The 23,246-nt window shown below is 43.8% G+C and overlaps 1 protein-coding gene across 2 annotated transcripts in view; it reads right to left on the reverse strand.

Annotated features, from left to right (window-relative positions):
• Positions 1–23,246, reverse strand: part of ST6GALNAC3 (ST6 N-acetylgalactosaminide alpha-2,6-sialyltransferase 3) — a 315,225-nt gene that overhangs the window by 47,570 nt on the left and 244,409 nt on the right. The window contains exon 4 of one of the 2 annotated variants that reach the window (XM_073357308.1): positions 15,575–16,365. The exons of the other annotated variant lie outside the window; for it this stretch is intronic. Coding sequence (XP_073213409.1) covers positions 16,359–16,365 — 7 coding nt within the window. The 3' untranslated portion in view covers positions 15,575–16,358. Of the gene's footprint in view, positions 1–15,574; positions 16,366–23,246 lie in introns of those variants that run through there. 2 annotated transcript variants of the gene reach the window in all.

A 23,246-nucleotide genomic window follows, 5' to 3' on the forward strand; every position in this document is an offset into this window, starting at 1 on the left:
AGGGGTGTGGGTGTATACATAAAGGCAGAATATCACAGAAAAGACAGAAAAATGGCTGCTATAAAACAGCACTATATCAGCCAGTGCTCTACAACCAGCAGCCTCTCACTACTACCTTTAGCACGATAGGAATGACAAGATTTCCAGTTTGCTCCACCACATTTAGAAAACATTTGTCATTACAACTGAACTCGTTAAATAAACCCAGGTATTGTTGTTAGCCAACATCTGCATAGAATTTTCCACAGGAGACCAGATGAAGAAAAAATGTGATGAATTCATGACTAAAAATTGCCATCAAGGTGCACAGGTATATGAGAGAATGAAACATGGGTGTGGCGGAAATATTGACATAGCAAAGGGACAGATGGCAAGGTTACAGCTGTTTGTTTTGCACTCTAAGGAAGGCCTGATCCAAATCCCACTTGCAGTCAAGGGGAGTTTTTCTACTGACATCAATGGGCACTGGATCAAGCCCTTAATAAGGACACAGACAAGGCAACTATCACCTGATACACATTAGAACTACACACTGAGCCAAGCAGCTGTTAGCTCTTTCTCCCTCTACAGATGTGCATGTTCACATTTCCTTTATGCTAAAAAATAAATACAAATAATTACTACAGATTTCATCAGCAGCCCTGAAAGCATCTTGCAAAGGTGAGCCAGCTTTTTCATCCCCATTTTACAGATGTGGAAACTGAGTGCAGAGAGTTTAAGTGACTTGCCCAAGATTGTATAGTGAGGCAGCTAGCAGAGCCGGGAAGAGAACCAGTTTGATGTATTATCCTAACTACTGCACCATATGTTTAAATATTTATTGATCATGTATGTTTGTTTATGGTAAGGCCTAAAGTTCAAACAAAAGTGAATCCACACTGCTAGGTGCTGTGCGAACACAGTAGTTGATGGTCCCTGCCTGAAAAATTACAATATCACTAGACAAGACTAAGTGAGGGTAAGGAAAGGGATCTAACACACAGCATGAACCATGTGATGATGGAAGATGGCATGCTACTTCTGTGATGTTTTTTTTTTGGTTTGGGTGGGTTTAGTTAAGAAGGGATAGGGGCCTACACAAGGGGGGGGTAAGCAGGGGCATAGGTCCCCCGCCCCCAATAATCAGCGGGGGCACTGAACTCCTCTGGCCTGGGGCTGCGGCAGGGAGCACGAGTTGGGACATTCATAATTGTGATGTTACAATAAACTTAATGGAAGTGAAGCATAAAGCCACAAACACTGCACCTTGGTATCAGTCAAGGCCAGGTTTTCACTTAGGCATATGCAATTATTTTCATGCAAATACCAAATGTATGTGTGTAAGTCAGGTATTTCAGCACATACGTGGACAATAACATACCTGCCTGGCATGTGTATGTGTAAATACCTTAACAGCATGTGCACATTGGGTATTTTGGTATCTAGGCCAGCACAGTTATTTGAAAACCTGTGTCAGAAATGAGAAGGCAGATTCTTATGGCAAGAGGCTTCTATTTCTTGAATATATTTTGATCAGCAAAAAAAAAAGTCCCAATTTTATTGGGACTGCAATTTGAAAAGTTTGCTGAATTGTAACAGTGGGTTCCTGAAAGCTGCTAAGTGGGTCACTTTCTAGCTTTCCTTAGTACTACATTAATTAGCCAGCTGTGACTCCTGAGTATCTATTCTGAAATAATGACTTGCATAAACCTCCAAAGACAAGAATTTGCCACTGGTGTGCCACACATTACTGCAGCTGCAAAGTTACTATTCCCAATGGAAATTAACGTTGGCAGGAAAATCATGCAAGATCTTATGAAAGACAGGACGCTAACCCTTGCCACAACACTGTATTTCTTGTAGTGCTCAGCCCCATGTCTGATATAAAGCTTCAAGAAATTACATCTCTCTGGTCTGGATACTATAGCAGAATTAGTAAGATTTAAAGTTCCAGTCAGCTGGCTATGTTGTAGCTAGAGCTACCACTCATGTATAGGCAAAAGCTTTGGAAATTCTGCTGTGAGCAGTGGTTTGTAAATTTGTCCCAAGGCCCATAAAAATACATTACACACATCCATACATGGATACTTATAACTCAGTGAAGGTAAGCAGGACTGTTTTGTCATTTTTAGATTGTTTTTTGTATTCTCATGCTTACATTACCATTGAGCTTGCAGCGCTCTCTCATTTTCAGCAAATGCACTGAAGTAGGTTTTACTACCTGCAGGTTTCAGATAAGAGTTTTTTCCTTTTTCCAGCTCAGGTTTGGATTCCCTGAATTCATGTAAAATTTCCATCTGTAGTCATGGTAAAGACAAAATGCAGGATGAAAGCAATAACTGCCCGCAATATAGTGCTAGATAACTGCATTCCAAAAAATATTCTGACTGGCTGGGACAGCATTTGGTATTCAGCTGTCATTCATAAATGTGTATTTTAACAAAGTGGCAATTGATACAACTTCTATACCTCTAAGGGGGAGACATGCTGCAGTCCAGGGCTGACTTGTACTGCAATGGTAGCTGAATTACCGACACTGTGCAGTGGGTTTGTTGCTAGGAATACAATTTATGAGCTTTAAAACATGCCAATATTTATTTGATAGGCTCAAAGATCAACAGATAATTATGGTGGGCAGTTATTTTGCAAAGGCAGTTAATGTATTATTATTTATGGTATTTTTAATTATTGCAGAGATCCTAGCATAAAAATAACTGGATTTATTACAATAGATAATTTATTCATTCAAGTAGCATGCACTTTAGGGATATTTGTAAGTTATTGTATATCTAGAGTAAAATAACTCCGTTCTATTTATTATATAAAATGTTATTGGATGGCCCCTGATCATTGTGCTATTGCAGCTGGCAAATGAACATTTATATTCCATATACCTGTACCAGATTCTGAAGAAACAGTCTAGTACTTTAGTTTAAATAGGTGACATCAAATGCTATCATTTTAGCATTATTCTAGCCTCCTGTTAATGGATTCTCACATTATTGTAAGTGGGTCCATCTTCTCAATTATGCAGACTTCATTCTTTGATATAGAGGTCATTATGTGACGCAAGAAAATGTGAATAACTTCATTATAATCCAATTTTTGTATGGTGCATAAGAATTGAAAACCAGAAGTTAAATTACCTTTTCAGTGGCCTTTATTTGTTTTCATAGATTAGGCTAAGCCCTGGTCTACACTAGGACTTTAGGTCGAATTTAGCAGCGTTAAATCGATTTAAACCTGCACCTGTCCACACAATGAAGCCCTTTATTTCGACTTAAAGGGCTCTTAAAATCGATTTCCTTATTCCACCCCTGACAAGTGGATTAGCGCTTAAATCGACGTTGCCGGCTCGAATTTGGGGTACTGTGGACACAATTAGATGGTATTGGCCTCCGGGAGCTATCCCAGAGTGCTCCATTCTGACCGCTCTGGACAGCACTCTCAACTCAGATGCACTGGCCAGGTAGACAGGAAAAGAACCACGAACTTTTGAATCTCATTTCCTGTTTGGCCAGCGTGGCAAGCTGCAGGTGACCATGCAGAGCTCATCAGCACAGGTGACCATGATGGAGTCCCAGAATCGCAAAAGAGCTCCAGCATGGACCGAACGGGAGGTACGGGATCTGATCGCTGTATGGGGAGAGGAATCTGTGCTATCAGAACTCCGTTCCAGTTTTCGAAATGCCAAAACCTTTGTGAAAATCTCCCAGGGCATGAAGGACAGAGGCCATTACAGGGACCCGAAGCAGTGCCGCGTGAAACTGAAGGAGCTGAGGCAAGCCTACCAGAAAACCGAAGAGGCGAACAGCTGCTCTGGGTCAGAGCCCCAAACATGCCGCTTCTATGATGAGCTGCATGCCATTTTAGGGGGTTCAGCCACCACTACCCCAGCCGTGTTGTTTGACTCCTTCAATGGAGATGGAGGCAATACGGAAGTAGGTTTTGGGGACGAAGAAGATGATAGCTCACAGCAAGCAAGCGGAGAAACCGGTTTTCCCGACAGCCAGGAACTGTTTCTCACCCTAGACCTGGAGCCAGTACCCCCCGAACCCACCCAAGGCTGCCTCCTGGACCCAGCAGGCGGAGAAGGGACCTCTGGTGAGTGTGCCTTTTAAAATGCTATACATGGTTTAAAAGCAAGCATGTGAAAGGATTACTTTGCCCTGGCATTTGCGGTTCTCCTAGATGTAGTCCTAAAGCCTTTGCAAAAGGTTTCTGGGGAGGGCAGCCTTATTTCGTCCTTCATGGTAGGACACTTCACCACTCCAGGCCAGTAACACGTACTCGGGAATCACTGTAGAACAAAGCATTGCACTGTATGTTTGCTGGCATTCAACCAAAATCCATTATTTATCTCTCTGTGTTATCCTCAGGAGAGTGAGATATAATTCATGGTCACCTGGTTGAAATAGAGTGCTTTTCTTCAGGGGACACTCAGAGGAGCCCATTCCTGCTGGGCTGTTTGCCTGTGGCTAAACAGAAATGTTCCCCGCTGTTAGCCACAGGGAGGGGGGAAGGTTGAGGGGGTATTCACGCGGTGGGAGGAGGCAAAATGCGACCTTGTAACGAAAGCACATGTGCTATGTATGTAATGTTAACAGCAAGGTTTACCCTGAAAGAGTGTAGCCACTGTTTTATAAAATGTGTCTTTTTAAATACCGCTGTCCCTTTTTTTTCTCCACCAGCTGCATGTGTTTCAATGATCACAGGATCTTCTCCTTCCCAGAGGCTAGTGAAGCTTAGAAAGAAAAAAAAACGCACTCGCGATGAAATGTTCTCCGAGCTCATGCTGTCCTCCCACACTGACAGAGCACAGACGAATGCGTGGAGGCAAATAATGTCAGAGTGCAGGAAAGCACAAAATGACCGGGAGGAGAGGTGGCGGGCTGAAGAGAGTAAGTGGCGGGCTGAAGACAGGGCTGAAGCTCAAATGTGGCGGCAGCGTGATGAGAGGAGGCAGGATTCAATGCTGAGGCTGCTGCAGGACCAAACCAGTATGCTCCAGTGTATGGTTGAGCTGCAGCAAAGGCAGCTGGAGCACAGACTGCCACTGCAGCCCCTCTGTAACCAACCGCCCTCCTCCCCAAGTTCCATAGCCTCCACACCCAGTCGCCCAAGAACGCGGTGGGGGGGCCTCCGGCCAACCAGCCACTCCACCACAGAGGATTGCCCCAAAAAAAGAAGGCTGTCATTCAATAAATTTTAAAGTTGTAAACTTTTAAAGTGCTGTGCTTAAAGTGCTGTGTGGCATTTTCCTTCCCTCCTCCACCACCCCTCCTGGGCTACCTTGGTAGTCATCCCCCTATTTGTGTGATGAATGAATAAAGAATGCATGAATGTGAAGCAACAATGACTTTATTGCCTCTGCAAGCGGTGATTGAAGGGAGGAGGGGCGGGTGGTTAGCTTACAGGGAAGTAGAGTGAACCAAGGGGCGGGGGGTTTCATCAAGGAGAAACAAACAGAACTTTCACACCGTAGCCTGGCCAGTCATGAAACTGGTTTTCAAAGCTTCTCTGATGCGTACCGCGCCCTCCTGTGCTCTTCTAACCGCCCTGGTGTCTGGCTGCGTGTAACCAACAGCCAGGCGATTTGCCTCAACCTCCCACCCCGCCATAAACGTCTCCCCCTTACTCTCACAGATATTGTGGAGCACACAGCAAGCAGTAATAACAGTGGGAATATTGGTTTCGCTGAGGTCTAAGCGAGTCAGTAAACTGCGCCAGCGAGCCTTTAAACGTCCAAATGCACATTCTACCACCATTCTGCACTTGCTCAGCCTGTAGTTGAACAGCTCCTGACTACTGTCCAGGCTGCCTGTGTACAGCTTCATGAGCCATGGCATTAAGGGGTAGGCTGGGTCCCCAAGGATACATATAGGCATTTCAACATCCCCAACAGTTATTTTCTGGTCTGGGAATAAAGTCCCTTCCTGCAGCTTTTGAAACAGACCAGAGTTCCTGAAGATGCGAGTGTCATGCACCTTTCCCGGCCATCCCACGTTGATGTTGGTGAAACGTCCCTTGTGATCCACCAGAGCTTGCAGCACTATCGAAAAGTACCCCTTGCGGTTTATGTACTCGGCGGCTTGGTGCTCCGGTGCCAAGATAGGGATATGGGTTCCGTCTATGGCCCCACCACAGTTAGGGAATCCCATTGCAGCAAAGCCATCCACTATGACCTGCACATTTCCCAGGGTCACTACCCTTGATATCAGCAGATCTTTGATTGCGTGGGCTACTTGCATCACAGCAGCCCCCACAGTAGATTTGCCTACTCCAAATTGATTCCCAACTGACCGGTAGCTGTCTGGCGTTGCAAGCTTCCACAGGGCTATCGCCACTCGCTTCTCAACTGTGAGGGCTGCTCTCATCTTGGTATTCATGCGCCTCAGGGCAGGGGAAAGCAAGTCACAAAGTTCCATGAAAGTGCCCTTACGCATGCGAAAGTTTCGCAGCCACTGGGAATCGTCCCAGACCCGCAACACTATGCGGTCCCACCAGTCTATGCTTGTTTCCCGAGCCCAGAATCGGCGTTCCACAGCATGAACCTGCCCCATTAGCACCATGATGCATGCATTGGCAGGGCCCATGCTTTCAGAGAAATCTGTGTCCATGTCCTGATCACTCACGTGACCGCGCTGACGTCGCCTCCTCGCCCGGTATCGCTTTGCCAGGTTCTGGTGCTGCATATACTGCTGGATAATGTGTGTGGTGTTTAATGTGCTCTTAATTGCCAAAGTGAGCTGAGCGGCCTCCATGCTTGCCTTGGTATGGCGTCCGCACAGAAAAAAGGCGCGGAACGATTGTCTGCCGTTGCTCTGACAGAGGGAGGGGCGACTGACGACACGGCTTTCAAGGTTGGCTTCAGGGAGCTAAAATCAACTAAGTGGGTGGCTTTACATCAAGGAGTATTTCAGGCAGGACTTCACGGAGGGTTCCAATAAGAAATGGTGCACCTAAGTTATCATTCTTATTGGAACAAGGAGGTTAGCCTGGCCTCTGATTGATACATGGCTAGATTTACCTCGCTGCACCTTCTCTGTGAGTGACTGCAGTGTGACCTAGAGGAATGAGTCCCCTAGACAGGGGAGGAGGCAAATGAGTACAAAACAAATCTGGTCTATTTCTTGTTTTGACCCACTCCATCTATCTTTTACATCTTTGGCTGGCAGCAGACGTGCAGGAGGACTGCATGCCATCCACATCTCATGGCTGCTCGGCAGAAGATGGTACAGTACGACTGCTAGCCATCTTCATCTCTTGCCTGCCTGGCATAAGATGGTACAATACGACGGCTAGCAATCCTCATCTCTTGCCTGCCTGGCAGAAGATGGTACAGTACAACTGCTAGCAGTCCGTATCGCCTGCCTGCTCACCATAAGACGGTTCAATAGGACTGCAGGACTAAAGAGAATGACCTGCTCAAGTCACTCCAAATTTAGTCCCTGCGCCCATGTCTGCCCAGGCGCTCCCAGCCGACGTGGCCAGGAGCACCTCGGACACGACGAGGACGACTACCAATCGTATTGCACCGTCTGCTGCCAGAAGGCAATGGGTTGCTGCTACTGTGCAGCAAAGCCGTACCGCGTCTGCCAGCACCCAGGAGACATAGGGTGACGGTTACCTGAGCTGGCTCCATGCTTGCCATGGTATGGCATCTGCACAGGTAACTCAGGAAAAAAGGCGCGAAATGATTGTCTGCCCTTGCTTTCACGGAGGGAGGGAGGGAACGGGGGCCTGACGACACGTACCCAGAACCACCCGCGACAATGTTTTAGCCCCATCAGAGTGCTCCATTGTGACTGCTCTAGACAGCACTCTCAGATGCCCGATTGTTTGCCATTGCTCTGACGCTGGGAGGGGCTCTTACAGGGTTGGCTTCAGGGAGCTAAAATCAACAAAGGGGGTGGCTTTACATCAAGGAGTATTTCAGGCAGGACTTCACGGAGGGTTCCAATAAGAAATGGTGCACCTAAGTTATTGTCCTTATTGGAACAAGAAGGTTAGCCTGGCCTCTGATTGATACATGGCTAGATTTACCTCGCTGCACCTTCTCTGTAAGTGACTGCAGTGTGATCTAGAAGAATGAGTCCCCTAGACAGGGGAGGGGGGGGAAGCAAATGAGTACAAAACAAATCTGGTCTATTTCTTGTTTTGATCCACTCCATCTATCTTTTACATCTTTGGCTGGCAGCAGACGGTGCAGAAGGACTGCATGCCATCCACATCTCATGGCTGCTCGGCAGAAGATGGTACAGTACGACTGCTAGCAGTCCGTATCGCCTGCCCGCTCACCATAAGACGGTTCAATAGGACTGACTGCAGGACTAAAGAGAATGACCTGCTCAAGTCACTCCAAATTTAGTCCCTGCGCCCATGTCTGCCCAGGCGCTCCTGATCGACCTCACAGAGGCGACCAGGAGCACCTCAGACATGACGATGACGGCTACCAGTCGTACTGTACCGTCTGCTGCCACAAGGCAAGGGGTTGCTGCTACTGTGTAGCAATACCGTACCGCGTCTGCCAGCACCCAGGAGACATAGGGTGACGGTTACCTGAGCGGGCTCCATGCTTGCCGTGGTATGGCGTCTGCACAGGTAACTCAGGAAAAAAGGCACGAAATGATTGTCTGCCCTTGCTTTCACGGGGGGAGGGAGGGAATGGGGGCCTGACGATATGTACCCAGAACCACCCGCGACAATGTTTTAGCCCAATCAGGCATTGGGATCTCAACCCAGAATTCCAATGGGCAGCGGAGACTGCGGGAACTGTGGGATAGCTACCCACAGTGCAACGCTCCGGAAGTCGACGCTTGCCTCGGTACTGTGGAAGCACTCCGCCGAGTTAATGCACTTAATGCACTTAGAGCATTTTCTGTGGGGACACACACACTCGAATATATAAAACCGATTTCTAAAAAACCGACTTCTATAAATTCGACCTAATTTCGTAGTGTAGACATACCCTAAAAAACACAGTTGTTTGGTTTGAATTAGAAATAGGATTGCTTTTGCCATACAGCATCCCTACTGATAGCAAAGTGAGCAAACATAGTAAGGAGGATTGCATTAGCACCTTGCCACTGAGCTCTGTGGATGAATTTCAGTGTGGTGTTCACCAATTCATTACAATGCCCTGGGTAGCTACTGGCTCAGAAAACAGCAACAACTAAAATGTCACACATTTGCATTCAGGAGGTCACAGTGTATCATTTCACACTTGTCATGCTGTACTGTATAAACAAAAGACTGTTTTCTGCTGTCAGTCTAACGGCTCAGCTACTCACGCTAACCCAGTCAGACTGTACAAGCTGTGTTTGGGAGGTATAATAGGACAATAGATAGTGGGAGTTTGGAGCATGAAGAAGCAGCATTTAGTCCCCAGCACAGGGATAAAAGGTGCTCAATGGGCTCAGTCTGTATCTCACAAGATCCCCTCCTAGAAGTTGTAGGATAATCATTACTGTGTAACTCTCTAAGCAAGCGGAGAAGACAAAGAGAAACAGGACTGCAAGGCTGGAATTTGTGTGGATAAAGAGTGGGTTTGAACTGATGAAAGCAGAAATGATGATAAATCAGGGATCTGCTATAGCTCAAACTCATCCAATACGTCTTCAAAGATGGAATATCATCTCTGGCTTGGACTGGAGAATAAAACATTCCCGTTAGGAACTCACCCTGAAAAGAATGTTTCGTCCTGCTGCTTTGTTAATTACATTCAGTGTGGAAAGATTCGTACTACAACAGCTGCTACATAGTGGAAAACCTGAGAGATCTATGAATTAAAATGAAAGCTGATTTTTGCTATTTTAAATAACATGTAGATGTATTCAAAATTTGTGTAAGCCTTCATAGCAAAACAAAGACACTAACTCCATCCTAGAATTACAGCCACAATTTGAACAGAACACACAAGACAGAAGTCTGATTTTCTAGGATATGGTCTATGCTATGTATCAAAAAATAAAACCTTGGCCACTAGAATGCTATAGCCAAGATTTTCAAAAGTAGGGGTCTCAAGTTCAGGCTCCTAAATACTTATCTAGGTGCCTATATAAGGGTATGTCTACACTGCATTAAAAACCCAGAGCTGGCCTATGCCAGCTGTGTCAGGCTCATGGGACTCGGGCTAAGGAGAAGTTTAAGTGCAGTGTAGACTTACGAGTGCAAGCTGGCGTTCAAGCTCTAGGACCCTGGAAGGTGGGAAAGGCCCAGAGCTCTGACTGCAGCCCAAACCCAAATGTCTACCCAATTAAATAGCCCCGCAGCCCCAGCTCCGCCAGCTCGAGCCAGCTGGCAAGGGCCAGCTGTGGGTTTTTAATTGCAGTATAGACATACCCTAAATGGCCTAATTTTCCATAAGTGATGAATACCCATTATCGTCCAATAGAAGCTCTTGGATCTCAGCACTTTTGAAAATCAGGCCATTTATTAAGGGGGAGCTTTTCAAAGGCACAATTAGGAGTTTGTCACCTCATTTGCCGAAATCCCATTGGAAGTGGCTGCATCTGTTAGTTGAACCTTTAAAAGTCTTTGTTTAAATACCTAAATATGGCTTTAGGCGCTTAATTTTAGATACCCATGTTTGTAAATCTTGGCCTACATTTCTAATGAATAAGCTACACTGTTGCTCAAAACTGTTTAGTAATATTTAATTTATGATGACATTTGGCAAAACTGTTGGGTAATATTTGAATCCAGAGCTTCTAATCCAAGATTTAGTATGTTTTCAATATAGATGAGATCTCTGTGCCTTCCTATAAACGTTTGGTAGCCCTTCCTGAGTGTGTCACAGCCCATGACAAAATCTTTTAATAAAATGGACCTTTTTAAAAATAAAAACCCAATAAATTTTTCTAAAATAATCTCTTTTGTGACTTCTCTGTAGAGCCATGTGTGGAAGAATACCATCATGTCTTACTGCACTCTGCTGAATTCCTCAGCTATTGGGAGATAATAGATGTTCTTAGAATTCTTTGTGTGAAATGCTAACATTTATGTTGAAATGCAGGGTCTGAGGTTGAAGCATTACAATAGCAACAAAGTAACAAGTTTTAAATGCAATTGTCTGTGAAACAGAAATACATTCTGTTCCATGTTTATATCCAATGATCTTTATATGCTGAATGCAATGCCATTATCACATCTATTTGAATTCTTTCTCTGCCAAGGCACAAAAGAAACAGTTCTTACTCACAAGGCCAACTTAGACTTGCCAGCCACCAGGAGACCAACGTTTCCTTCCAAGCTGAAAGGGCTGCATTGTGAGAGATGAGGAGGTGAGCACCATTGGTGGAAGTATTGTTTAGGACAGATACTGTAGTCTACACATTGCAGGTTGGCACATTGCCCAGTACTGGGCTGGTTTGCTTACCCTATCAGTTCAATACAGCTTTAACCTGGGAGAATAATTCTCAGTTTCCAAAGAAACTCCTCATTAAGACTGCAGTCATTATTTAGCACATTGCCAACTGCATTATATATGTTAGTACAGTGTAGGTTCGGTTTGTGGCTATATCGAATGAATGACTGCATGACATTAAATGGCTCACTTTACCAAATCCTTCAGACAAGTGAGGAGAAAGATTCCATCTGGTTTCAGTGGGGGCAGAACAAACCTTGTGCAGGCATGTACTGCCAGCAAGCAATGGAAGCTCACATCACCACATCTGTTTATGCAAGTGGAGGTGCACATGTGAAAAACCACTTGGGAGTGCAGAAGAGGGAGAATGCAACCTGTTCATTACTGTTCCCTTAACTTTGGGATCTGTAGAGGCTTCTCCATGGGGCTTAAAGGTGGGAAGGAGCACATAAGACAACCCTCTGCTCTCAGTGCTTTCCTCCTTGAAGATGTGTCTGGAAATCCAAGAGGGAGTTAGACTTTGTGTGGGTTTTGTCAACACATAGTGGAGCTGCACCAAAGCAAACTCCTGGTATAGATGGGGTGCACTGCTGTAAAAAGTGACTTGTGCCAGTGCAGCTTACTCCAATGTGAAACAAACACACAGCTGCAGTTAAGTTGTTTCAAAAAGCCCCAGGGTAGACAAGGTCTCAATGCCACTTGAAGCAGTATTAACCCTAGAGGACTCTTCTTTGAGGCTGTTGCTGGACTCGAGAGTAGGAGGGAGGGACAGCTGTCCATGCAGGATGGTTCTAGCCTCTGTAGATCTAGGAGCTCCTTTCTTCAAGATCCATGGGATTGGAAGGTGTCAATTTCTATTCAGGCTATCATTCACCTTCAGCTCCTTAGAATCTGTGCTAAATGCTGCTCATTCTTTGGTCCTCTACGGTGTTTTCTGTCCTCACCCCAGGAGTTACTCCATGGGAGAAGGTACTGTAGCCCAGTGTTTGCCTGCATCGTTTTTACTCTGTGAAATGGGTAATAAGTTTGGTAGTCTCTGGTGCAATGGTTCACATCTGTGATTAAAACCTCTTTGATCAATCAATTCTTTGTTTTTGCTTTACACAAAGTTGTCTTCTGCAAACGACTAGGATGGTGTTTCTAAAGCTAGCCTTACTGTTCATTATAAGTCAGGAAAGTTTTACTTCAGTTCAGCACTCCAGAGCCCAAGGTTCTTTTGATTAATGGTGTTTCTTTCCAAACCTGCACCTGTTTTTCCAGATTATGAGTGAGGGGCAAATTCACTGCAGGAATCTAGGAGAGCAACCCCACAGTCTGTGGAAATGTACCCTCTTATATTAATGGTGAGTTCTGCCCCAAGGCTGCAATTAACATGCAGAGTTTCTGCTAGAACATACATTTTTTATCACTGCTATTAATGAAATGCATCATCATAAACAATACACTTTAATTAGTAACTAAAGTGTCTATAGCAATTAAATATGAAGGAAGTGTTCTGGAACACAGCAGGAGGGATTATACTTATGAGAAATTTAAATCGCAAATGAATTTTTAAGATGTTATTGATGGAACTTTGGGGGAAAGCAGCTTATTTTGAAAAGTAGGGATGCTTTTAAAAATGAAGTGGTGACTCTATGATACTTCCAGCCAAATGAATGGCTTGTAGAAACCTGAAACCGGTAACTGCTGCTGCTTGTAGAATCACAGATGGAACTAATGGGAGCTGCTACTAATTTCTACTGTGCTGAGCCAATGTAAGAAAATTCAACTTAAAAGAATCTAGAGTAATGACACGACTCATTAGCACTAGGCCAATATACCACTTCAAATTAGAGACTTCATCTTCAATTATATGTCAAGGAAAAAGTTATTAATGTATTTCATGCCTGAGTATTTGGAACTGAACACAGCTGCTCACTATCATGTTGCAACACTACTTGACATTGTAAGCACCTAAGATTCAGAGCCCAAGTCTTATTTCAAGACAATTTGTGCATAACTTAAGTGGACAAGTCCTGGAACATTGTCCACATGTTTCAGTTCATTGTTCATTCACCTGAATTATTCATCGTAGAACAGGAAATGTGGATGGTCTACAAGAAGAGACTAGGCAAGACTGAAACAAAAAGAGAAAGAAAAATGCTCTGAGGATATGGCCTGAGGCCAAATGCTTCCCTTGGTAGGGAAAGGTGAAGAAAGCACTCAGATCCCCAAATGTTTATTACAGAATTGAGCTTTGTAAGTGAATGCATATCCTGCCAGTGAGTCACAAGAAATTGTTTTTGCAGTTGCCAACAGAAGGTGTGGCTAGAGACAGAGTGTGAGGGCTGATGGGGAAAATGCATATTATTACAATACATATGTATTAGGGGTCCTGGTGTACAGAAATGTGAAATGATCCTTTCAAAGGCCCACTCCATCCCTTCCTATGGTAAAGCCTATGGGAGACCATTCTGAGGAGGGAATCTCAGCAAGGAGTCCCTTGTGGAGTTTGTTTCCCAACTTATTCAACAGGGAAGCAGGCTTTGTCTCTGTGTGAACAGGCTGTAGGGTCTGCCCCCAAAGCTGGTGACTCCAAGAATTTGAAGGCGGCTAGGGTCAGCTTCACAGAGACCTGTATCTATGCATCAACTTTAGACCCAGGTGCCTTTCCACAGGATCTGCCTCTGGGACCTGCATGGTGGGGCTAATGAGGCTGCAGAAAGGTTTCTGAATAAGTTCCCCATGACTTAGGGGGGAGGGGAGGGAGGAGGGTGATCTGCATCTTCTCGCCTAGATTGTCCACTCTTCCCCACCCCACCCCCACTTGCCCAATCTCCTCCTCCTTCCTTTAGCCCCCTTGCCCCCCAGGCTATAAACCCATAGAGTCTCCGAAACAGGATCTGGAAGAAGAATTGGAAAAGTGCTGCAGAGAAGAAGAATCTGCTTGTGAAAGGTTTCCCCTCATGCAAAGATCTAGAAGGGACAATACAGGTTCATGCTGATTGCCTAAATACTCTGAGATAAAACCTGTATATGCCCTTCATTTGTCCTGGTCAAAGTACCACAGTCTCCAAAAGCAATGTAAAACCTTTCCTTCTGCCAGACTTCCTTCCCCAAATGTCAGAAATAGTGTATTGTTTGCTTATATAAAGGACAAGTTACTGCTCCATTTTTAATGTGTCTTTGAGATATTTCTCACATTTCCAGACCATCCATCTGTGCTATGGTGCATATACCAACAAACCAGAATAGCAGCATTGTACGTCCTCTTTGCACAGAGGTTTGTGACAACACAAGGTGCAAGGCAGCAGAGAAACAAACCCATTAGATTTCTTTTCATTCAGAGTCCTGCCTTCCATTGACTGGAAGACAGTGAAATTGCTATGGTATGCACTTTTTAAGTTGGCAAGAAAAAGCTTTCTTATTTTCCACCCCATTTGGTCTTTCAGCATCTTCAGTTGATTTGTGTATTCCGTCTCATTTTAGGTCTGTTAGCCTCCAATAGAAATTACAATTCTCCCAAGACCCATATCACTTAACAGTGGAAAACTTAGCATGACAGTGGACAGTTTCTGCCTACAGAATTTTTGTCTATAGACCTGTTTATATATCACTGAACTTACTATTTTATTCAATCTTTAAGAATTTTGCAGTTTCTCTGTTTCTCTTTCTTCTCATGAAAGATGTCTTCATAACCCTAAGAAAGGGAGCTGAGTATTGTAAATTCCTCTATCTTCTAGACCATTTGCTTAATCTTTGTGGTTCTCCTTAATTGACTATTGACCTTTTGCTCCAGAGTCATTCATTAAATCTATATGTTACTGTGACAGGATGACTTACTCGAAGACCCTATATAGCAGGGGTAGGCAACCTATGGCACGCGTGCTGATTTTCTGTGGCACTCACACTGCCCGGGTCCTGGTCACCGGTCCGGGGAGCTCTGCATTTTAATTTAATTTTAAATGAACCTTCTTAAACATTTTAAAAACCTTATTTACTTTACTTACAACAATAATTTAGTTATATATTAAAGACGTATAGAAAGAGACATTCTAAAAAAGTTAAAATGTATTACTGGCATGCAAAACCTTAAATTAGGGTGAATAAATGAAGACTCAGCACACTACTTCTGAAAGGTTGCCAACCCCTGCTATGTAGGAATACATGGCTCTTTTGTTCAGTCAACCAACCCCTGCAGAAAATTCAAGATCATTACTGCTGGGTCATGCTCACAGGTAGGTCCAATTAGCTTTGACTAAAGGGGGTGAGGAAGAGTCTCTTTGGGCCAAAAGACAGCATTGGTTCTAGAACCCTAGGAACAGCCAGGCTCAATTATTGTTTTTGAGTTACCAATAAGGGCAAACCTAGGAAGGATGAGGTAGGAAATTAGATTTTTTGTAATACTCTCCTTTAGATAATACTAAACTTTTAAAATCCCTTGTAAAATATTGGTTTTTTAGTCTTTGGTTTCTCATCTGAAAGACTTTCCATGAACTTAAGGTGTTTTACTCTCCATACATATCTAATCTTCCAGCACAACTGTTCTCAGTTAAAATTGTGCTCCATACTCAAGTTTTTTTCCCTGCTCATTCTGTCAACCTAAGTGAAATTTAACAGGCCAAATTCTGTTGGGCACTACGTTAGAATTTTGCCTGGTTTGTTAGAAACTCTACAGTTGAGTCAACTTGTCCCTTGATGTCACTGAAAAAGCTGGGCAAATACAGAAAAATACATTGCTGATCCCCTTCACTGCTATTCCCCTCCCTTTTTGTTTGCATAGTCAAACACATTCTGCTGACAAAGGATGAGATTTCCAGAAGCGTTCTGTGTTGGCGTACTCTGCTCCCATCGTAGTTAATGGTAAAACTCCCTCTGACATCAGTAGGAGCAGATCTAGGCCTTTTGAAAATCCCAGCTTGAGTTTTCTTCACAAGAATGTTTTCAGAAAGTTGAAGCATCACAAGAAGTCCTTATTTTAGCCATGGGATGATGTCTGCTGTGCAGGAATGGCATCTCCCTAAAGAAACTGCTACTGCCTGTGGAACCAGAGAACAGAGATTTCATCTCTACTGCACAACCTTCATTTCTGAGTTATTCAGAAAGGTACCAAATCATGAAGAAAACGTAACCACTACTTAACTTCTGTTCTCAGGTACAGTAGGTAGAGTGAATACCCACATAGACTTCAGAAAATGCATCTGGCTCTCTACGGCCTTGCACACTACTCATTTGCACCTGTTGCAATGTGAACAAGAGCAAACAAAAATCAAAAGCCATTATTCAAAGACTTGAGCTCTTTGTTTTATACTCTCCTATTGTCTCTGAAAAGACATGACAGTAGATCTTTTTAACTGTGTAGGTACAGTCTGAGCTTGGAACGTGCTGAGTTCCTCCTGCTGGGTGCTGAGAACCCCTGACTCCTATTGTTTTTGGATATGAGTGCATTTGGCAGCTCAGAGGAGGCACTCAGCTTGTTGCAGGATTGAACTCAATTTATACATATATTTATATATTTATTTTACTATCATTCCCTGAAGGAAAAGATAGTGGCTCACGATGAGATGAGAACAGACATTGAGACTGTATTGCTAACCTCTACAGTGGCCACAGAGTTGAGTTATGCAGCACTGCTAACCAAATTAGATTACATATGCAAATGTCTGCATGCTAAATGGCTGAGAGTTCAGTTTTATCTGAACTCAAGGGGCAGCCAAATCACATGCCATATGGAAATCGCTGCTTCTGGATTGGCTCATGGGAGGTCAATAATAGTTTCTCCTGGAGCTCTGACTTCATCTACCATTTTAAATGTGAGGGTTTTAAAAAGTTTTTAAGATGTTATATGATAAAAATTCATGGCCATAATAGACAGATTGTTCATTGTTACAGATATTCAGAATGCTTTCATTAGAAATAACTGACAATGTCATTATTTTTCTGTGAACATGAAAATGTAGTAGATATGGTGGTGGATTTTGATGATCACCATACCAGAAGTCAGTATGTGCTTATATATTTTAGAGGTATAAATAATTTGAACCAGGAAACAGACTGAAACTTTTCAAAGAGCCCTTATCTTTAAAATGGACCAAATGTAAATCCGGGCTCTGAAAATCCTCAAATTTTGAGGTGTTTTGTTAAAACCCTGGAATCAACTCAGAGTTTTGCTTCTTGAGCCATACAGCTGGTTTTAATACTCCTATTCTACTGTCCCTGTGGCAGCAATCACCAGTCCACACAAGCGGTCCACTTCCTGGACACTACTGTGCTAATAAGCGATGGTCACATAAACACCACCCTATACCGGAAGCCTGTTGACCACTACACTTACCTCCGTGGCTCCAGCTTTCATCCAGGACACACCACACAATCCATTGTCTACAGCCAAGCTCTACGATATAACCGCATTTGCTCCAATCCCTCAGACAGAGACAAACCCCTACAAGATATCTATCAAGCATTCTTACAGCTAAAATACCCACCTGCTGAAGAGGAAAAAACAGACTGACAGAGCCCGAAGAGTACCCAGAAATCACCTACTACAGGACAGGCCCAACAAAGAAAGTAACAGAACGCCACTAGCTGTCACCTTCAGCCCCCAACTAAAACCTCTCCAGTGCATCATCAAAGATTTACAACCTATCCTGTAAATCTGGGGAGACCGACCAGTTCTCGCTTAGACAACCTGAAGCAAATACTCTCCAGCAATCACGCACCACACAACAGAAACACTAACCCAGGAACCTATCCTTGCAACAAAGCCCGATGCCAATTTTATCCACATTTATTCAAGTGACACCATCATAGGACCTAATCACATTAACCACATCAGGGGCTCATTCACCTGCACATCTACCAATGTGATATATGCCATCATGTGCCAGCAATTCCCCTCTGCCATGTACATTGGCCAAACCGGACAGTCTCTACGCAAAAGAATAAATGGACACAATTCGAACATCAGGAATAGTAACATTCAAAAACCAGTCGGAGAACACTACAACCTCTCTGGCCACTCAGTAAAAGATTTAAGGGTGGCAATTTTGCAACAGAAAAGCTTCAAAAACAGACTCCAACAAGAAACTGCTGAGCTTGAATTAATACGCAAACTAGATACCATTAAGTTGGGTTTGAATAGAGACTGGGAGTGGCTGGGTCATTACGTGTATTGAATCTATTTCCCTAAATTAAGGATCCTCACACCTTCTTGTCAACTGTCTAAGTGGTCCATCTTGATTATCACTACAAAAGTTTTTTTTTCTCCTGCTGATAATAGCTCATCTTAACTAATTAGCCTACAATCACAGTTTGTATGGCAACTTCCAACTTATCTGTATGTATATATCTCTCTTCTCACTATATGTTCCATTCTATGCACCCGACGAAGTGGGCTGTAGCCCCCGAAAGCTTATGCTCTAATAAAATTGTTAGTCTCTAAGATGCCACAAGTACTCCTGTTCTTTTAGCATTATGACAGTACAGCTAATAGGGAGGAAAGGTTGCCTTATAATTAAACCACCAGATGCAGTGAGGAGACGGGTTCTGTTTCTCACTGTCATCAACTTTGTGTGAACTCGGACAAGTCAATGTCAGTGTCTCGAGACATTCCTTCATCTACAAAGTGGGATAATACACCTCACAGGGGAATTGCAAGGCTAAAGGCATGAATGTTTATAAAGCACTGCAGCTGTCATTGAAGACACTATACAGTGCAATGTAAGAGGGGTGGGGATGGTTTATCATCACAAATGGTACCACGTTGCAAAAGGCCCTATCCTGCTTCCAGTGAAGTCAATGGCAACATTCTCACAGTTAAGTTAAATAAAGGGAATGGTAAACTGCCATTCCTCAGCTGCTGCTGTTGCATCACAGAATACGAAGAGAGGTGCTGACATCTGTGCTATGCATGATACTAAAAAGTAGCTTTCCACACAGTAATACTATCCTGTATGTAGCATACATAGTTTAAAATGTGTTTTATGATTTTTAAAGCATCATAAAGGTGAAAGTTTAATAACTGTAGCACATAATTCCCTCTACCTTCCAGCATTATTAACTTTTCCACAGTCTAGACATAATATGCACTGCAGCAGTTTGAGCAGTGCTCTGCCAAGCTGACAGGATCAGCTTCTCAAGGGATGTAAGGGTAATTCTGCCTCCAAGTTGTATTGAATCCTCTCTCGAGCAAAACCTGCTAGTTGAGCCTAAGCTGCCACAATATATTGTGCTCTACAGTATATACAAGATTTGATGTCAAGGTTAACACTTATAATTTTATCTGCCTCGTTAGGGGCAAAAGGAGGCTATATTTCTGAAAATGAATGGGATAATTCCACACCATGTAAATAAATAACAGACTTAACTAATGTTACAATATTTGTAAAATTAAAGGGCCTGGTTCCTTCCCTGTGTTCACTGAAGGCACGGGGAGTTTTGCCAGCATATTCAATGGGCGCAGGAGCAGACCCTTAATTGCTTGGTTGGGTACAGCCCCCGACTGCTCAAGGAAGTAGAGCCTGCTCTCAAATCCCTTGTGCCCAGGAATGCACATCCTCAAAATAAACCATGCCATAGGGCGTGCCTGCCCTGCAGCACCCTCTGCTGGCCAAGCGTGACACTGCAGGCACTCCCTGTCTCAATTTCCCCTCCTCTCTTGCCCAGGGGTTCATGTGGCTCAGCTCTCTAGCTGGGTCACTCTCGGAGTTCAATCCCCTTCTGGGGTAACAAATGCCCCAAACGAACAAAAATGTTCTTCTGCCCTGCTTGGGCTCCTCTGCAGCCCAGGCTTGGTTCCCAGTCCCTTTTGGGACAGAGCCCCGATTCCTGGGCTCCTTCCCTGCAATCCCTCACAGTCTCAGCCTTTCTGGCTTACCTTTCAGTCTTCCCTGCTCTGGGATAGAGCACTGACACTCCTGGAACATCTACACAGCAGCTGGGAGTGTGCTTCCCAGTGCCGGTAGACAGACATCTGCTAACTCCGCTCAAGCTAGCATGCTAAAAATAGCAGCGTGGCTACAGCACCGTGGAGGTGGCTCGGGCTAGCCACCTAACTGCGTATCCAAGGGGTTGGGCAAGTGAGGCTGAGCAGCTGCCCATGCTGCTGCAGCCACTCTGCGATTTTTAGCTTGCTAGTTCAAGCACAGCTAGTGCAGGTCTGTCTACCCAGGCTGGGAAGCACGCTTCGATCTGCAGGTAGACATATCAACCTGAAGACGAGGAACTCAACACCTTGCAAGCTCAGACTGTATGTACGCAGTTAAAAAGATCTACTGCTGAGTCTTTTCAGAGACAATAGGAGAGCATAAAACAAAGAGCTCAAGTCTTCGAATATCTTCAGGCTGCTTTCCCTGGAGTCCTTCCATTCTCTGCTTCAGGGTCCACCACAGGAGCCCAGCTCACTTCCTGTAGTTCCTCTCCCAAACTGGGCTCTCTCAGTCCTTTTATGAAGTCCAGATGTTTCAGGCTGTCACCTGACCCCACCTACCCCAATTAGTCCAGCCCCCTTAGGTGGTGAAGCAGGTTTTTATGGCTTAGGCAGGGCTGACTGAACAGGGATGGCTAACCCAGGTCTCCTGACTCCTTAAATAGGCGGGCCACCATGTCACACACATTACAATTCATCTATAAATTCACAATAAATAATTTATTCAAAAAATTTAGCCTTTTGTCTGCTTGTGGATTACCTCAAATATCTTTATTAGAGGCCTAATCCAAACCCCACTACAGTTAATGGAAAGAACTCTGACTTCTATGGTCTTTAGATAAGGTCATATTGGAGTTTATTTGATGAATACCTTTCCTAGTTTTTCTGTTCTGTGGTCTGATCAGGGGTACTTGATCACCAAAATTTCAACTGTGCTGCTAGCTGTGATTAATCACATGGAATTGTGCATGTTCCACAACTGGATGAGCATTTCCACCATGACTACTTGCAGATTCAAATTTAAAACTCCGTTCCCGAGAATACTCATGCATCCAACTTTGACATTCACTTTTTGCAGATATTTGTACCCGATTTGATTGCCCAAATCTTTGCAGAGAATGGACATGGGATTCTGAAATAAATTCATTTTAAAATGAAAAATTATTATTAACAGGAGTATTTATTTTGCAAAGAATGAATGTGCATGGAGATGCCCCTCTAAAGATGGTCCCCTTACATTAGTGTTGAGGCCCATTGTCTGGTCACCATGAGGAGCCTAACCCACTGCTGCATATGATGTACCTGGTTCGTAGAAGAGTTACCTTTCCAGTGCTGACAGTTTTGCAACTTTCAATGATAGGAACATTTTTAAAAGAAACAAACAATATCAATTTCATTTTGCTCCTCCTAGGGCCACAGTGAGGAAAGCAACATGGCACAGGCCCGATAGGAAAAAAAAATGTAGGGTGGATAATCTCTCTTCTTTTGCTAGAGTCTGTCATCAGTATTAGCATTAATGCAGTGACACCATGAAACAGACATATGGAAGTGTTATTTGTTTCTCGTTTACCAACCAGATAAGAATATGGAAATAGTTTTCAGTCCATTTGTTTGATGAGCTTCCTAAGCCAGTAATAAACAAATCAATACAATTAGTTTTGGCTCATCATCATTTAGAAACCTTCACTACTGGGACACAATTTAATTATACCTCTTGTTCCACAGCAACAGAAAACCTTTGGAAATGGGCTACTTTGCCAACTATTGAACCAGAGGGGAGGAACAGAAGGAGGGATCAGAAATGGAGGGAGGTATCGTCTAACCAAGATGTGCAAGATATAAAGCATATTGTGAGACACAATTTCCCTGATTGCAATTCTAAAATATTTCTGCCATTAAGTCCTTATGAGCAACCCAACGTGAGACTCAGCTGTACAATGACTGTGTATATGACATGCTTCATGTGACTGTTGCAATTAGTATGGCATGCATCAATCACTCTTGGAATTGATTACAAAGTGCACTAATCTTAACTGATTAATTAAGCTGGGAAGTGACGTATTTTACTATAGGTAAAAAACCTCCTCACCATTTGTGTGCTAATGCCCTCTCCAAACACATTTTAATTGTAGAGATTAGTGATGTTACACTCTTCATTCTCCGTTGTGCTAGCTTCTAACAAGTGGGGCTGCACAGAAGGTGGGTACCTCCTAAATTACAGGCTCTTTATCATGCACACAATAGAACAGCTAATTGCAACAATTAAAGATAAGGCAGAACTCCAGATCCAAGCACTCCAGACATATTTTTGGGGAAGAGAAGAGTGAAATCTGACCCTGAATGTAGCACAATTCACTTTCAGTTGCAACTGTGTAAATTCCAGAGCAATCCCATTATCAGATTCACACCAGAGTAGCAGAAAATAGAATTTTGAACCTAAACTGGAGATGTAAACACACTCAAGTTTGGAAGTGTTCAAAATGCAGGTCTGATTTTAGGAGATGGGACATTGTGCTCATGCATGTCCAAAGAGAAACATGACTCTTGAAAGCTTGCAAACCTATTAAACTTTAAGGAAGTTAAGGGGCCAGATCTTTGAGGGCAGCCACTTTGTGCCACAAGCCCCAGTCCAGTTTAGTTATAAAACCTAACTGAGGGGGGATCACCCCAGGGCAAGAGTGAACTTGCCAAGGAGCAGAGTAAGTATATAGGAGGTACACCTAGCTAGCACTGGCAGGAAGAAGTCCCAGCACTGGTAGGGGAGAGGGAGTGCAGCTGTGCTTGACCCCTGCACAGAAGGTGGGAGAAGGCTATTAGTGCCTTCCACCCTTTCCACCTCACCCACCCATGTGAGAGCCAGGCACCTCAGATTTTTAGGTTTAAAATTGCAAACTTGCCATGGATTTACTCCTTGAGGCTAGCGCCTTTGAGATACCTGAAGTCATTTGATTTAGAAATAACAAACCTGTGAGTATCTGAAAAATCACATACTCT

This window comes from Lepidochelys kempii, chromosome 8 (genome assembly GCF_965140285.1).
Source record: "Lepidochelys kempii isolate rLepKem1 chromosome 8, rLepKem1.hap1, whole genome shotgun sequence".
Classification (NCBI taxonomy): domain Eukaryota; kingdom Metazoa; phylum Chordata; order Testudines; family Cheloniidae; genus Lepidochelys; species Lepidochelys kempii.